The following is an 18,488-nucleotide window of genomic DNA, read 5'->3' on the forward strand; positions in this document are numbered from 1 at the left end:
ATTATTTGGATGCTTGCTGTTAACTCCCCCTTTGCTGGCAGTAATGAGCACTCTTTTAGGGATGTCAGCATGATGCTGGGCTTGGTTGGAATCGTTCCCCACTCATCACGATGGAGCGAGTCAGAACCTAGCTCTAATGCTCTAGGTGGGCATTCTCCACCTACACTGCTTCTCCTGAAATGTCCTTTCCACCTGAGAAGAACTCACAATATTAGTTTGAGTATGGCCAGGGAATGAGGCATTGCAAAGAAGAGAATTTTCCAGGGAGCTGAAAATTACCACTCCGTTGTGTATTAAAACTTTATTTTCATACAGAAATTTTTCTAGTGTATGGTACACATCCCTATCTTCTTAAATAAAGATTCCCAAGTATGCTTTGACTTTTTTCTTCAAGAGTGTCATACTTGTCAATATTAACTATAGCTCTGTAATCATTAAAGGCTTCTAAAATCCACAGGTAGATAACATCCATCCCAAGTGGACCCCAACTGCTATGTTTTTGCTTCTTTTATTTCTTTTTGAATAGTTTCCACCTTCTCCTTGTTAAGCTACAGGGTATTGCTCGTCGACCTATTTGCTCATTTGTTCATTTACTGTGGTGTTCAACGACATCGAGGAAGTAGGCTGAATATGCTGTGCTACATCAGGAAGAAACAATCACTCTTTTTGTCGGCTGTGGTCTTCTGAGTTGCTGTGTGTTGTGAAATCAGGTGACTGAATTTATTAAAATTGTATGTAGAAAAGAAGAAACTAGCTTTGAGTGAAAGATTTAGGGCACCTCCTCTAATTCAAACATCATATTCTATCTTCTTCCAAAGAAGATTTAAGTAGCTTAGAAAATGCACAAAACCAAATTAGAATTAATAATTATCCTTAATTATACTCATGGTAGTAAATAAATCAGGACGGGGGAACCAAGGAGAGAACAAATGAAGCCAGAGTGGCGTTAGAACCCCGACATGTTCTAGGAGGCCCCGGCCACTTGCTACAGGTGGGCACCTGGATGAGGACCAAGCCTTCTACAACTCTTGTATGGAAAAATGGGCTTTGGTTTTAATTTTGGGGTTCTGTAATGTTCCACTTATTTCAGTATTCATGATTGAGTTTAGGTTTGAAGTTGATGGAAATCTGAACTCTTAAAAGTGTCTGTTGTCACTCTGCCTGGACACTGTTTTATTATTGAAGGGGCTGTGGGCAGTAACCCAGGTAACATTTCTCCCTCGCTTCGTGCCCCACATCACTGCCTGTTGAAGGCGGGCCCCACTGAGTCAGGTAGAACTTGTCAATTACGAGGAAGGCACCGGCTCATCAACTCACCTTTTCAAATAAACACACGTCAAGAGGGCTGTGAAGCATGAGACCTGTGGTTAACAGTGAACACCTAAACAGGAACTTGAATTTCACTCAAGTGGAGCTGGAATGTGTGTAAATTTGACTGGTCCCAGAAGAGAAGGCAGAGGGAACCTTTAGAGCTTGACAAAGAAAGGTTTAGATCCTTTTGAAAAAGAATTTCAAGGATCTTAGCTTTGCATGAAACTACTCTCCCTGAAAAATGTCCTGGAATCCCCAAGGCTGAGGTGGAATGGATATTTTCCACAAGCACTAATTCAAGTGGCCTCCAGATTTTGGGTTAATTCTTGGTTAACAAAGCCAAATCCATCTACTTCCTAAAGCTTAATTATGATCCTGCATGTGGTATGACATTTGGCTTTTGGCTATTAGGACAAGTGGTTTAACATTAATTGCATTTGCTGATTGCCACTAGAGTGAGGGTCTAAGGGAGCTGGCAGCCAGTGGCAATACCCGGTGATGACACTGACAATTGTGTAAAGGCAAACTATTAATTAATTTCTGGATGCTGATTCCTCCCCAAAGCATTGCAAATAACTAACTAAAAACACGGACAATTTGGCTTCCTGATCTAACACTGTAAAAAATTATACTTTAAATCTTGTCGTATTATGATTACCGTAAATATCATGTATCAAATGCCTTTCTTTCATTAAAGCCCTAAAGTGCTCTTATAAATTGTCCTGATTAAAGACGTTTTATGTTAGCAAAAGGATGATTTTGCATGCCTGGATGTGATAAATTATAGGACTATGACTGTAAAAGATAACTCTTGGATATTAGAAATGGGTGAACTCTGAAAACACAATGCTGCGTGAGCTGATTAGAAATGCAAACTCCTGCGCTTGGGCTTGAATTTCTAGGGCTTGAATTCCTGTTATCTGTCCATGGATTATCCTCATTATGGATTTCTCCCCTCCTTCCCCCCATGCCACCCAGGAGTTCCTGAGGTTGCTTTTCTCACTCATATTTGCAAGGTTGACTTTTCTGATTGTCTTAGTTTTCTTAAGTTCCTTCATCAAGCTCTATTTATCGGTTCACTCTGTACCATTTCAAAAGGATTTATTTGTCCAACAGTCTGCATTTGCTCCCTGGAAATCTCCTGCTTGTCAATGACAGAGGATAAGAAATGGACAGGTGGTCATTTAACAGGCAGGCATCAAAGGTATCAGAAGAAAGTGCCTGAATTCACACCTGCACATTGCAGACTCCTCTTGGAGAGTGTCTCCAAGTTCGAGATCTAGCTGCCAGAACCAGCTATCAGGTGTGCACTCCTACTTGGCTACGGGCAGAGGAGCATGCAGACACACACCTGCCGCCCCGGCTAGCCAAGGACGGGCTGTTGGTTGGCTTTCTCTTCAAAGAGACTCAGGATGAGGACCCTGGCAGACCCTCCGTTGCTTTTGGTGCTATCTTGGCGTTTTCACCCATGGAAGGGACAGCTCCTGACGTGACCTTCATTCTTGCTTTGGCTGCATTTCCTGTTGGGTTGACTCTCATCTTCAGGTTCAGAGCCTGGCTGCGTTTTGGGATATGGTTTAGTATTAACTGTACCCCTGCTGGGCATCTTGATTGGATTTCTGGCTTGGATGGTGACTCTACTGGACCCTTAGGTTCTATTCTTGTGACATTTCTGCTGTAGTCCCAAAGACTCCTCACTACCTCAGACTCATTAGCCACCATTTTATACAGACCATACTACTCATGCTCCTCATCAGAGGGTGGGAAGTCAGAAGTTGACTTACCATGTCTCAGCTAGAGCATTTTGATAAAGAATTTGTGAAACCAAATATTTGGAGCAACCTGCTGCTTCTCTTTAAGCTCCGTGCTTGCTTAACTCTTTCAGTCAGGCCTTACTAATATTGAGGGATTTTATGCTCAAAATCAAACTGTTTATTTTCAATGTTGTATTATTAACCAACATCAGTGTTTCTGGTCTTAAACTATACTTACTAAATGTATTTTGCTAAAATACATTTACTGAAAGGTTGGCTCCTGTAGATTGAGAACCTATGATGTTATATAATCTGTAATATTTCCTCTAATCTCTCACAGTACTTTTTTCTGTTATTACGTTGTATCTCTTCAGTTAGTGGCTCTTGTTTGTACGTTTTCTCTCTCTGTCTCAAACTTTAATGGTGGTATAACACACATGCACAGTGTACAAGTAACGAGTATACAGCTCAATGAATATTTAGAAAGTAAACAAGCAAGTATAATTATGACCAAGATCAAGAAATAGAACATAATCAGCCCCCTGGACTCTTCCTTGTACTGCCTCCTAGTCATTACCCCTCCCTAAAAGCCTAACCACTATTTTGACTTTTATCACTATAGAAGTCAGGGGAGACATCTTCGTTGCCTTAAGGGTAACAAAAATGTCTTATGTAGGACACTGCAAGTACTACCTATAAAGGGAAAGGTTGATAAATAGGACTTAAAATGAAGAATTTCTGTTCTGAAAAGATGCCTTTAAGAGAGTGAGACGAGCCATTGAGTGAGAGAAAAATATCTGTAATATATGCATCTCATTTGGCACCAGAATACCTTAACTACATATCAACAAGGAAAGGACATCGTGATAAAGATGGATATGCAAGTGGCAAAAGAGTATGTGAAAAGTATTCAACATCATTGGTCATTGGAGAAATATAAATTAAAACCACAATGAGATGTCATTATGCACCCACTAGAATGGCTAAAATTTAAAAGAGTGACAATGCTCTCACACACTATCAGTAGGAGTGTAAGTTGGTACAACTGCTTTGGAAAACTGGCAGTAGCTACCAATGCTGAACATGAGCACACCCTATGACCTAGCGCTTCCGCTCTTAGGTATATCCACACAACAGAAATAAACCCAAACAAACTCATGGAGAGGCAGTCATTCTTGTTGTTGTCAAGATAATGCTTTTGGGTAATCAAGATGTCACCTAACTCACGGGAAAGCGCAGGTAATTCTTAGAGGGTCTCAGATCTTTCTGAGATATCTTTCTGGGGCATTTGGCTACAAGGAGTAATCAGTTCCTACCTGGATTCCTTCTAGCTGGGGATGGACCCAAGGGAGGTGTATACTGGGCAAACTCCTTGGCCATAGCATAGCCTGCCTCCTTCTGAATCTCTTTCCTTCCTCAAGAGCTGGTCCCAGGACCAATTCTTTATGAGCTGCAATTACCAATTCAAGGGGCCTCAGAACAGGATGGAGAGGTCCTCACCAGCTTCCTGACATCCCCAAGCATCTCCTGCCTTTTGACACCTGCATCCTCACAAACCCAAGGGTCCTAGAACATTTGTTGTGGAGACTCTGGGACAGCCTCGGGGAAGTGGCAGGAATGCATGGGGAGGGGACCACATTGCTCTTTATCTCTTCGATTCCACATAGCTCACTGTTCTGGTATGAAGAGACCATGCTCTTGACAAGGTTAAAAAGTGCCCAGAACTCGCCTCCTACCATCATCTGGGAAAGAATAACTAAAGCAGACATTTGTACCTGACAATGTCATCTCTTTCATGCTTCATGGAAGCTCTATTATTTAGGTACCATTATAATCCTTGTTTTACTGCCAATATACCGAGGCCCAGAGAAGTCATTTAACCTGCTCAAGGTCATCCAGCTGGGAAGTAGTAGAGCTGGACACAGCCACTATGCTCTGCCTTAGAGCCAGATCTCTTAACCAGGCCACTGACAGTAGGTGCCCAGCAATGGCTGTCTTGGTCTGATGATGCCATTGGTAAGCCTGAGAGAGGTTAATGAGTAAGCCTAAGTTAACTGGATGTATTTATTTCCTAGGGTTGCTGTAACTAAGTACAGTAGTCCTCACTTATTTGTGAGGAATACGTTCCAAGACCCCCAGTGGATGCCTGAAACCGTGGATAGTATTGAATCATATATAGTCAGCCAACACATAAAGACATTTTGGTCAATGACAGACTGCATGTATGAGGGTGGTCCCATAAGATTAGTACTATATAGCCTAGGTGTGTAGTAGGCTATACCATCTAGGTTTGTGTAAGCACACTCTGTGATGTTCACATGACGACAAAATCACCTAACCACGCATTTCTCGGAACATATCCCTGTGAAGTGTCACATGACTGTATACACTATGTTTTTTCCTATATATACATACCTATGATAAAGTTTAATTTATAAATTAGGCACAATAAGAGATTAACAACAATAACTAATAATAAAATAGAACAACTATAACAATACACTGTAATAAATGTTACTGTAGATCTTCGCAACCCCTAGTATATGATTTTTTTCTTTCCTTATTAAGTTGAGAACTTTCACCTTTTCACTGAAAGGAAGCACTTTATGACTTCTCTTTGGCATATCTGACTTGTTGGCATCACTATTCTTGCGCTTTGGGGCCATTAGTAAAATAAGAGTTACTTGAACACAAACACTGTGATACTGCGACACTCAATCGATAATGGAGATGGCTACTAAGTGACTAAAGGGTGGTAGTGTATACAGTGTGGATCCACTGGACAAAGAGAAGATTCACGTCCCCGGCTGGATGGAGCAGGATGGCACAAGATTTCATCACGCTGCTCAGAACAGTGCTCAATTTAAGACTTATGGATTGTTTATTTCTGGAATTTTCCACTCAATATTTTTGGACCGTGGTTCACCTCTGGTAACTGAAACCATGGAAAGTGAAACTGAGGATTAGGGGGGATTATTGTACCACAAAATGGGTGGCTTAAAGCAACAGAAATTTATTGTCTCACCGTTCTGGAGGCCAGAACTCTGAGATCAAGGTGTCAGCAGTCCCATGCTCTCTCTGAAATCTGTAGGGGAGAATCTGCCCTTGCCTCTTCCTGACTTCTAGTGGTTGCTGGCAATCCTTGGCATTCCTTGGCTTGTAGATGTATCACTCCAGTCTCTGCCTCCATCGTCACATGGTATTTTCCTTTCTGTGTCTCTGTCTCTATGTCTCTTCTCTTCTTATAAGGACACCAGTCGTATTGGATTTAAAGTTACCCTGCTCAAGTATGACCTCAGCTAATTACATCCGCAAGGCACTATTTCCAAATAAGGTCAGATTCTTAGGTAGTACGTGTTAGGACTTTAACATATCTTTTGGGGGAACACAATCCAACCTGTAACATTCTGCTAGGGTTCTTTTGATTTCTTTAACCTTTAAACCTTTAGTTCTAGCTGCAGAAGTGAGTGCTTTGCTGGGTCACAGAGCTAATAAGCGGTAGAAACAGATCTTGACTCCAAAGCCAGTGCTCACTCTGCTCCACCAGGCTCCTGCTGGGCTGTGCCAGCAACTGGAGCAAACGCCAACAGCCATCGAGGGTGAGTCTCATTAGAAAGTTACGATAATAATGCCTTGTATTTATATACAGGGGCTTAGAGATTACAGAACACTTTCCTACTCAAAGCAAAAAGAAAGGAAAAGAAAGGGTTGTGGCTGTAATCACTTTCAAACTGAAAGGCTACATCTTGAAAGAAATGTTACAAGTAGTGAAAGCACAGAGGCAAAAAAAAAAAATTTTTTTTTTTTCCTGGGGGACTGTATTGTGCTATTTATCTGGTCAAAGGAAAACAGCTCTTGGCTGGTGATGCCTCGCTTTTGTGGAGCAGCTTCCTTCTTCCAGGGCTAGGGGCGGGCTGGGTTTGCTGAAATAAGTCCTTCTGAAGACAGTCAGAAAGGCTTTCTTCCAGTGAGGTCTTTCATTCTTGTGGGGTTTTATTCCGCTGGTTCTCATGTTCATTATCGGTAAATGCAGGGCTCCCAGTATTATGCAAAAGTTTACCCCCAGGCTCAACTGCGTTACTAGGACACCCAAGATTCCAAAAAGAATATGTAATTGTTTCTGGCACACAAGGTGGCGTGAATGTCTGTCTCTGGGTTGCATGATATCTGCTTTGCCTTCAGGCTTTCAATTGTCAGCATTCCACAGGCAGGCAGGCAGTGATGGGAGTGTGCTAATTAGATCAGGTGCTTGATCTTGAAGTCTGCACCAGCAATCACTGGGTAGTCAGCTTTGGAACTTTTGAGAACTCCCTGTCTTTCTCCCAGTCTGCCCTGGAATGTAATTATCTTGTCAGCCGAGAAGCTGAAGCGCACAGCTGAACGAGTGCTCGGCAGCAGAAACAGAGTGATAAGGGAAGACGAATGGACCCACCATGCATGACTGTTCTGAGACAAACAAACCCACAGAGGGGCAATGGAGAATGGAGACTTAGGGAACAAAGAGGCTACACTGAGTATTCGTTACTGAGGATCCTTCAGATCTTCTCTTAATAAGATTACCCCGCCTTTTGAGAGAGATTGCAGACCTTTGCTGGCGAATGCAAGTCCCAAAGCTTTAGAAAGCTCTTTTAAAACGGGAAGTGATGTTGGGTTCAGGAGCAGCCTGTGTGCTTTGCAGACCAAAAGGCAGGTAATAAACTTGGAAAGATGACTGGTAGGAAGACGATGAAGGAGACCAGAAAATAGAAAGCAGGTGTATGTGTGTACGAGGACTGCTAAAGAGGTATGGTCGCTCACTACTCAAAGTGTGGTGGGCGAGCAGTAGCACCAGCATCATCTGGAAGCTTGTGAGAAATGCAGAGTCTCAGGCCCCAGCCCAGACCTCCTGAATCAGTGTCTGCATTTTAACAAGCTCCCTGGGCAATGAGCGACAAGGGGCGCTTTAAAAAAACACTGATGCCTGGGTGTCAGCCCCAGAAATACCAATTTAATTGGATCGGGGTGTGGCCTGGGCGCTGGGTCTTTTTAGAAAGCTCCCTAGGCAATTCCAGTGAGCACCAGACTTTAAGAATGGCTGATATAGAATGGTCTGTTCATGAAGGGCTGTGGCAATTTGGAAAGTAAAAGAGTTATGTTTTTAAGCCTGTACACCCGTAATTCATAAGGGCTCCTCAACCTGTCATACACCTGTGATGTCTATTCTCTACCCAAGAACAAAAGTGGTGTTTTCGAATGCCTGCTGCCCCTGGAGTAGCACCATGTTTACCTCCCTTGGCCTTCAAGACTGAGAGGTCTGGTTTTAGCCTGCCTTTCCCACTCCGTCCCCGTCTACCCTGGCCTATGTCAGGCTGACTAGCCTTCTTTCAGTTTCTCAAACACACCGAGTCCTTTGCTGCCTCAGGGCCTTTATACATGCCTTCTCCTCTTGTAAACCCCTCAACCTTCAGGTTGCTGCTTCATAATCATTTCTTGAAAGGGATCTTTCCTGAAGATCCTATAGAAGTAAAGTATCACACTCTCCTCTTCCATTATTCTCCATTGCTGCACACTATTCTTTTCCATTTTTTACCAATTATTCCAAAGTTTCTAATATAAGTGTGTCCCAAATATTGCATGGAACACACTAACACTAAAAAATTATTTGCCGTTTATCTGAAATTCAAATTTAATCAGATGCCCTGTATTTTTATGTGTTAAATCTGGCAACCCTATAGCAAAAGTGTGCCAACCCCTGCATTAATGCATAAAACGTGCCCAAACTGTACAAGCGCAACACAATTTTCTCTTTCAAAAAGTTTTTGTTTACCTTTTGAAGATTCAACAGAGGAAGAGCAATAAAATATTGAAATATGTTACAATTAATAGTAGCTCCTTTGTAGCATATTTTGGGCTCTTTGAGATAATTAGGCATACAATTAGAATATATCATACTCCTAAACTTCTCTTATGTCCGGGAGCTGTCAGTTTAACTTGTCCCTTGTGCTTTGACACCCTGTGTAACGGGGTGAAAGGCTATGCCGTGTGGAAAATGCTCGGTCCTTTAAGCATAGCTGTAATTCAGGCCAGCCTCACAGACACCGAGAGTGGTCGACTACAACCACAGGAAAGGCTTCAGGGGATGGATGGGTAACTGAGTTAAACAGGAGTCCCCACATTCTGTGGGGCTCGGAGAAAGCACAGAGAATGGTAATGACACAGCCTTGAGCCCTTTGTTGTACTGAGAGGAGACTTGGAAGAAACCGAGTTTGTTCGTAGATGTTCGAGTCCTCACCAATAGGGCACTTTCAGGGATAAGAAAACAGATTCTAGAAATAATTTTGTTGGTCCTATTAAAGTTATCATACGAATGTGTAAAAAAGTAACCAAGTATCATGTGACTCTGTAAAAAAAGTAACCTGGTAGGTTAAAATGTAGTAATTGTGGATGTTCTGGGGCTGCTGTTGGGAACGGAGCAAGTTTGCTGTTATTTTAAAGCAGACACCCTATAAAGTATGGCCACCACAGATTCAGAATTTTGTAGAATGACCTTGATTTTATCTAATGTTATTTTTGTCAGTAAAAGAAATTGTTCAACATATAACTAACTGCGATTTAATTTTTATGCCTTTATAAGACTGTAAATATATAAACTCATTCAAAAAATTTGAACTAACTTAATACATACAGTATGATGCCAATTATGTTAAAATATGTAAATACATGCAAAGAAAAAAGAGAAGACTTATTTTAAAATGTCAAGAATGGTTAGTTCTGTCTGAGTCATGAGTTTATGCATGATTTTTATTTTCTTTTTTGTGCTTTTCTGTATCTCTGCCTCTTTTTAATTTTTTTGCAAATAACATGTATTTTATCATCAGAAAAAGAGTAATTTAAAGTATGTGGGGTGTTTTGTTTTTTGTTAGCCATACTCTTATATTGTTGGTGGGAGAGTAACCGATGCAACCATTTTGGAAAGCAACTTGGACACGCCCAGGAAAGTTGAGAATGCCATTCTCCTGTGACCCAGGGACTCCACTTCTAGACATGGATCCTCAATAAAGAACATGTATGCAAGGGAAGCGCATGGCTTCGACATTTGTAATGCTGCACAATTGAAAGTGATCCAACGCCCTCAGTTGCAGAACAAACACATTGCAGTAAATACACTTAAGGGAACACGCATAGCAGCGGAACAGAGTAAACTAGAGCTGTATGTATCTCCATGGATAAGCCTCAAAAACATAACATTGAATGCAACAATGTGTATGTATGTCATGCCACAGAACTGAATACTTAAACATGGTTAAATTGGTAAATTTTATGTTATTTGTATTTTACCATAATTAAAAAAAACCCAAAATATAACATTGAGTCAAAAAGCAAATTGTAGAAATAATGTGTACAGCACAAAATTAAACTTGTAAGCCAAAATTATGTAATTATTTATGGATATACATATATTGTTAATAATAAACATGGGAATGATAAACACTGAGTTCAGGACACTGGTTACTTCTAAGGAAGGAAAGGAGGAGGTGGGGTCAGAGTTGGGCAGTTACACAGCAGGCAACTGTATCTGGAATGTTTTATTTCTTTAAAAAGTTTGAAGCAAATATGGTGTCAAAATGTTAAGATTTGAGAAAACTGAGCAGTACATATGTGGGTGTTCATTATATTACTCTATTTTTCTGTATGTTTGAACTGAATCATCATAAGAAACCTACAGCCTTTGTCAGACCATGTGTCTTCTTTTTCCCCTTTGGTTGGAACCATAGACAGTGATTACCATAGACAGGAGCTGTTTTAGATGCCTTGGCCAATGGCTTAATGCTCCCTAGCTGTGTGGCCTGTTCTTACCACTCAGAACTTAACCCACAAGGCAGAATCCAAATGTCTCTCTTTTTTTCAAGTCCACACGTTTTAAAATTGCTCTATTCGTCTCAATTAACAGCAACAGTAAAGGACCCTAGATCAAGTGTTTACTGGCCTCGAAGGACTCTGCCATTTATAAAATTTCACCTGTTGGTTCATCTGTTAGACAGTGCTACTCTGTCCTTAGGCTCTGTGCTTTTACAGCTCAGTGACTTTCAAAGTCTGTTACTTTATTTAAAAGGCTGCTTCTCGGGTGGTCTGGTGGTTAGGAATTGGCATGCTATTTCGCTACAGCAGCCCAGGTCCAATTGCAACTGAACTCAGTAGTTGAAGCTGTAGACTCAAACTTCCTGGGTTCAAATCCTAGCTCTCACATGCGACTTGCTATGTTATTTTGGGTTCTATAGCCATAAAATGGAGATTAAATGATAAAATGAGTTAAAATACTTAAGCCCAGGCTGCCACCTAATAAGCCATCATCTAACCTTCCCTATTAGCCCCATAGTCATAGTTGTGTATCATCTCCAGCCCTCAGTTTCCACTGCTATAAAGTGAAGGATTTGGTCCAACACTATTACTGTTACTGTTAGCATCAAAGGTAGTTTTATGATTGGCAATTAATTTACTGCTCTTTCTAACAAAGATGATGAACAGAAAAGATTAAAAACATTGACAGATATGAAAACCCTGGCCCCTCAGCAAAACTCTGCCATGGGGTCTCTTTCCAGAACACAACCTCTAAAATGCTCTCATCCTGTTCTTTAGGCAAATTATTGGTTCACAAGTCTGTTAATGCTCTATGACACTTTTTGAGGCAGGCACTGTGTCTTATTCTCTCTATAGTCACAAACCCTGGTTCATGGGAGGTGCTCATGAAATGTTTGATGAATGAATGAATGAATGAGTGAGTGCAATCAATAGCATCTTGGTTCTAATGATATGCTAGACATTCTGGGTGTTGTGTAAATCTTGAAATACTTAGGCCTTGTATTGAGGAAATCCCATTTTATATTTCTACTTGTGTTGGCCTAATAGGGCATCTCATTAAGGCCCTACTTTAAATCTGTATCTTTTTTTTCCCCTGAGTGTTTATTTTCTGGATTATGAGGTTTTGAGTTCTTTAGTAGAAAAGTACCGTGTGTATTCTAAGGGGTAACTGCTGATGACTTTTCGTGGTTGAGATTTTTTAATTAGTCTGGAAAATACTCCCAACAACTCTGCCCTGATAATATGAGGACATGAGTTTTATTTCCAAATCCTCCCTCTCTGAAGGGTGTTTTCATTAATGAGGAAAGTGTAGGCAGCTCAATATCCTCAGTCTTTGTTCCCAGATACCATGAATTAAGGAGAAATCAAAATGCTTTTCCATTACACTTGAATTAAGAACTATTTATTAACTCCATGGAGATTTGTCATAATACAGAAGTTCTTTTTTTATTCCTAGGTGATCTTATTTTCACTGAAAGCATAAATTTGAAATACCCCATTATAGGATGGGGTTGACAGGATAAAGAACAACTTTTTAGACCATGTCCTAAAATTAGCTATATTACAGCTAACTATACTTCATCTGTGTGGAGATCATTGGAATTCATGGTGATTTCCCCCCTCCCAGTTCACAGTCATTGATTACTAAAGCTAGAGGTCATAGGTCCAGTTCTTTTATTTTGTCAAAACTGAGGCCAGAGATAAAGGGATTTTCATCAGAGCAAAATCGTTTTGATCTTTTCCAACAGTGAACATTATAAAACAAAACAATAATAGAACAGGCTAACAAATAGCAAAAGGGTCCCATTTTTGTTTTATCTCCCTCTGTAATTTCTTTGCCTCATTTCAACTCTCTTGCTGCAGTGAAAAGCTCAAAAGATGAGCAAAAAGAGAAAAGAAGGGGTGAAATAAAAACTGGGTTATTGATTCCTGAAAAATTGAAACTTGTATACGGTAGATAACTTTCACAAGCCCCACGAGAACATCAGGTTCGTGGCATATTGTGACTACTCGTTATGCTTGTTTTTAGATATAACGTCCGTCGAGTGGGTAATTGCTCAGGGGTTTGCCTTTCATAGACTAGTAAGAAGCTCTGGAGCTTACCCAACAAGTTGGCAGAGTGTTCCTTTCCTCTCTGGTGCCATCTGGGTCTAAAGTGGAAGGGGTGGAGAAGGGACAGCCAAGGCTGCCGGCGATCATGGCAATGGGTCAGGGTCTCGCACCTGCTCTTCTGCATGGGCTCCCTCAACCTTAACAGGTGTTTGTCATCCAAAACTCCAAGTCTCTATTTAGAAACTTTCACCCAACTTGAGAAAAGACGAGCTGCTTGCAGCAGTTTTTTTTTTTTTTTTCTTAATTCATTCAACAAGTATTTACTGAGAATCTACTATGTATAGAGATTGGGCCTACACAGAAAGATGAGCAAGACCCACCATTCTTCTCAAGGAGCTGCTAATCAAGGGCTTTTACCTTCTGAGGGAAGAGCCCCTTGATGGTATAAAAACCTGCTTGCGCCCCCTGTCACCATGCTTTAGACCCATCATCTGTCCTAATAACTATAAGGACAACAATTAGTGGTCACAGATGTTAATGAGTAAACTGGAAGTGTCAACTACCCATATATCTTGTTTACTTTCTAAGTGCTGTGTTTTAACATTACCTCATAAATACCGGGTCGTATAATAATAATGTATTATTAACTTCACAAAACTCATCTTTTCCGGCCAGATGTAGACATTTTGAAAAACACAGGCTATTTTAAAGTCCTGCAAATAATCCCAGGTGATTAATAATATGATTTGACAATGTAGCAAAGAACACTGATTTAATTGCTTTTTATCTCAATATCTCACTAGGAAGGAAAAACTAGTCAAATTAGACTGTTGTAGCCTGATACTATCTTAATGTAAATTAACAGTAAACATTTGAAAACAACAGAGGAGATAAAAAAATTTTTTAAGCTTGGGTAATTGAATCCTGATTCAAAATGGTATTTAGCCCTAGAATGTAATATACTACCTACTGCTCAGTCTATTATCTATCATTATCTTTTAAAACCTGTAATTGGACAAACAGGAAGCTATTCATAATAATAAGTTTGTTCAAGATCGTCTGTTTGCTGGAGTCTGGGGTGCACACTGCAGTCATATTGAACTGAAGGAAACTGCTTACTTTATCCTTTCCATTGTTTGTTCGTCTCTGTTTCCACAGAGTACAGCAACACTACACACCTGGGCAGTCCAAAACATCTTACTGAAATTCCTGAAAAAACAGTCATTTTCCCTGCAATCCGTGGATGGGCAACACGAATCTTATTTGCTGCAAGACGGGGCCGCCACTGAACCTGACCCATCCCCTGCCTGCTGTGCATGCACATAACTGCTTAACACAGAACCAGGCAAACAGTTTGCCTCCTGGAATTTCCATTAGATCCAAGCACTTAGTTGCTGTATTTATCCTATCACTGGTTTTATTTTTCAGTGATTCTTTGGTAGTTATGTTCCTTCTGTCAGAGCTATTCAAACCTCAGGTTGCATAGGGCTTCTTCTAAGAGATTTAAACGGAAAGACAACACGAGCCATTATTGGTCTATTTTCAGTTTTCATTATCAATAAAACAAGAGATCAGCATTTTCACGCTGTGTGAAGCCTTCAGGGAAGTGCAATGTTGCTGTCATTATCTTTAGATCAAGCTGCCGCCTGCCCCCACTAATGCAGACAGAATGATGAGTCCATCAAAATGAAAATAAAGTAATGAAAGGATCAGAGTCCTAGAGTGGGCTGCTGACCTGGTCTGCTCCGTGGCTCCTGAAAACGTCCCTTTGAATTTAGCGGAGCCTGGATGGTAAAGACCACAGATCATGACAGAACATACATTCACCTCATAATGAGATTAGTAGGCAGGCAAAATAAATGTCCTGCTGTTACATTAGAGGCAGGCTCTAATCTGGTGTTTTCCTTGGAAATAATCATTTCCTTTGCAACAGGGGAACTGTGGATGCACCTAGCTTAAATCTGACAGATTTTGTTTTGCCATGTTGTTATTTTTCGTCTTCCTCCGTCTTTTTAATAGCAGTTTTGTGGAGGGGTATAAATGAGTTGTGAGTCTTAAAGACTATTACCACAGTGAGTTATAGGCATCTATGTTCATGATCATCAATTGTGTTTCCCAGACTCCCCTTTTAAGAAAAGTTCTGTACAACTCCCTCCTCCTTCCAAACAGGAGCCCTGCTGTGGAGGAGGTGCTGTGACCTCTGGGGTCCTCTCACTTCAGCCTTAAGGATCAAAGGCAGAATAGACTCACTATTGTATTTGGGTTTTTTTTTTTCAATCTTTACTGCAACTCTACTACTTAAAACCACTGGAAGCAAGTATCACATACTAAAGAGCCTTAAGAAAATGCCCAGATCAGGTGAACCCACATGGTATCTGAGTAGAACAAAGGTCTTGAGTATGTCGCTTGATTGCAAGGGACTTCCTTGGTTTTCAGCAGCAGGCAATCTCACCTGCAGTACAATGCCCTCCTCTCATTAAAAATGCAAGATAGGATCTCCTCCTGGATCCTTTCTACAGAACCTGATGCAAGTTCATGGGCTGCACCGTCCTTAGCAGTGAGTGGCATTTAATCAAAGCCTTCTGTGAAATAATCTCAGAGTTTCCCCAGTTGTGTAAAGTCACCAAGCGAGTTAAGAGGTCCTTTCAAAAGGAATGGGAGATTAGACTCTGAATTTAAGAGTATTTGAAGCTTCTGCATAGAAAGCACAGACAATTTAATGTACACTTATTTACTCTACATTTTCTAGGGCCCAGGCTAGAGACTCCTCACTTCTCTGTGCAACTGCCCATTAGGAATAGATCATTCGATAGTATCCCAATTCATGGGATTTTGATGTATTGTTTTTCTTAGCCTGGGAAGAAACCACAGAAGTCTTTTGTATTTGCATATGCATTTTACAGTCTATGCAGTGGTTTATGAACATTATTTCATCTAATGAAAGAGTTCCCTTTCTGCCATTGGTGCTTCTACAAAAAAACTTGAACTGCAAATCCAGTTACTTTAGGGAGAAATTATTTTTGGGCCCAATTTAACAAGTTTTCTCTTTCAACTTTCCCCTTCTCGATAACCTGAGTTGTGTCTCTACTTGTGTAGTTTCTACGTATTTAATTTGCAAATGTCAAAGAATTTAAAGTGAGTTCTCCTCCCACTCTCATAATTTTCTCTACTCTCTGTTAACTCGATCCTCATCAGATGAAATAGTTCAAGGGACGATAGACTAATTTTCCATGAAGTAGGTGGTCCTATGTTTATTGGTATTCTCCACCAACTTATCTTTTTCCTTTCCATAACTCTTTCTTCTTGGTCCCACCATATCTGTCCCCCACTCCCCACTACACCTCCGTGTTTATAATTTAAATTGCAAATAGTAACTGAATCCACTTTGCCAAGTGCCCACTATATTTCGTATGCATTAATGATTACATAATGGCATCTCATGTGTTAAACTCACAGAGTTAATGTTAAAGATTCATATTGAATAATCTCCCTGAAGGAATTTCCCAAATTATGTTTGCTTACCTCATATAAATGGACTTGTTCTTGGGTTACAGCAAAGATCAATAACACGTTATTTTGCACCAGTTTATCAATGAGTTGTCCAATTGTTGGATATTCCTAAAATTAACATATAGATTTTAAGTATCATCTTAACAAAAGTATGTAAAATAAAGAAAGGAATATTTCTTTCAAAGAGATCTTACTAAGTTTGGCATTTCAATGCTCATAGGCATTATTTTGTCTATCACTCTAAGTAAACAAATACACAATTAGCATTATTCACTTAATTGGTTTAATAATTGTTTCCTAAATCCTGTAAATCCAATTAATTCTTAAGAGTCAGTGCCTGTCAGTGTGGTATATTATGCTCTGTCATGTCTAAGGAGATCATTTGAAATTTATTTAAAGACTTATAGTGTGTCATATTTTCAAGGGTAGAGACACAGTTCTTCTTCTAAGTACTTGCCAACAGGCTTGAGTTAGAGGGAATGTTAGAGTCGAAGGAGGAGCAGTTAGACTATAACAGATGTGACTGGGCTGACTCTTGTGGCTCTGAAACTCTTACTGGAATTGGATGAGGCAGGATGAGGCAGAATGAGGGCTGAGGAAGGGACAGCCTGCTGAGGAATGACACACTACGATTCCCACATCCATCTGATTTGATTCAGTTCTATACCAGTTCTTGGGTTTGGTCTTATTGCTTTTTTGATGTCACTACTCAGTTTTATGGGATCCTGCAATATTTTTACAGAACAATTGAAAGCACGTGTGCTTCTGTTCCATTGACACATTCATTCTCAACTGATTTGAGTACTTTAAAAAATAAAGAAGTCATTAATTATCAAATTTGAAGATGGTCTTTACTCACCAAGCCTGAAAAACGTGTTATATAAATCCAAATGTGGGTGATATACAAAGATGAAATTCAAAAGAAAGAGTTGTTTTTGAACAATTAAATTATGACTATGTCAGTTACGTCTCAAGTCAGCCACTGTGGAGGAACACTGCTCAATAAGCCCTCCTGTACACTAATGTCGTGTGTTCACATACTCTCAGCATTTTGGGAGTATTTTTGTCTAATATCTTCTTTAGGCACAAGATTAAAGTTGAGGGAAAAGTATAGTTTTGCCTAAAATATTTAGGTGAATGACCCAGCCGCAGATCTAGCTGTGTAACACACGCTTTCCACTCCATTTGGATTTTTATTCGTAGAGAGTAGTAGAATCCAGATAGTATAAATCTTCCTGAGTCTGCTGTTTTCAGTCTCCTCTGCTTTTCAGCTGCCCAAACACTAAGCATCCTTCACTCTTAAGCCTGAATTCCTCCAGTGCTGGCCCCCCGTTATCATCACGTGTTCTCGCGCCTTTCAACTGCTGTGCGTGTGTAGTCAGAATCACACCACATAGCCCTTCATAGGTGGGCAAGTATGGTTTTCTATCTGATGCAGATTGGTTGGTTTAATTCTCACGGTTATATTGTAAGTTCCTCAAGGCCAGGGACCATGTCCTATTATTTTGCGGCCCCAGGAGCCTGGCCCAGTGTTGAGTGCTTAGGAAGAGCTCAGAGGACCCAGGGGTCACATAGACATGGAAATAGTCCATGGCTTCTGTGCGTTTGTAGCAGCTTACTCAGCAAGAATGAATTGAACATTTATTAGATGAGAAGGTCATATTAGGCAACAGGTAGTGTTTGCTTCTATGGTCCTGCTTTTTCCAAGATGTCGATATTGGGGCATTTGAATAGTTGCAAGAAAAAGGTAATGAAAAAGGGATCCATTTCTCACAGCCCTCGCTGGCTAAAAGACAAATGTAGCTACCCTCATTGATATTATAAAGGCAGTTTATATGATTAAAGAATATATAAGTTTGGGGAATACTATTGGTCAAAAGTCAGGAGGAAACATTCATATTGAAGTTTAGAAATTTAGGTCAAGGAGTGGTAGCAGGTCACTTATGAACCATTAGATTTTTTTAAACTAATTGCCAGCATAATATTAATCATTTATATATAAATTATATATATATATATATA

At 40.2% G+C, this 18,488-nt stretch overlaps 1 protein-coding gene across 2 annotated transcripts in view; it reads right to left on the reverse strand.

Annotated features, from left to right (window-relative positions):
* Positions 1-18,488, reverse strand: part of ITGB6 (integrin subunit beta 6) — a 68,827-nt gene that overhangs the window by 31,724 nt on the left and 18,615 nt on the right. For both annotated transcript variants that reach the window (XM_058549075.1, XM_058549076.1), the window contains one exon: positions 16,479-16,574. In XM_058549075.1, coding sequence (XP_058405058.1) covers positions 16,479-16,574 — 96 coding nt within the window. The remainder of the gene's footprint in view (positions 1-16,478; positions 16,575-18,488) is intronic.

The sequence above is a fragment of the Diceros bicornis genome, chromosome 10, assembly GCF_020826845.1.
Source record: "Diceros bicornis minor isolate mBicDic1 chromosome 10, mDicBic1.mat.cur, whole genome shotgun sequence".
NCBI classification, from domain to species: Eukaryota; Metazoa; Chordata; class Mammalia; order Perissodactyla; family Rhinocerotidae; genus Diceros; species Diceros bicornis.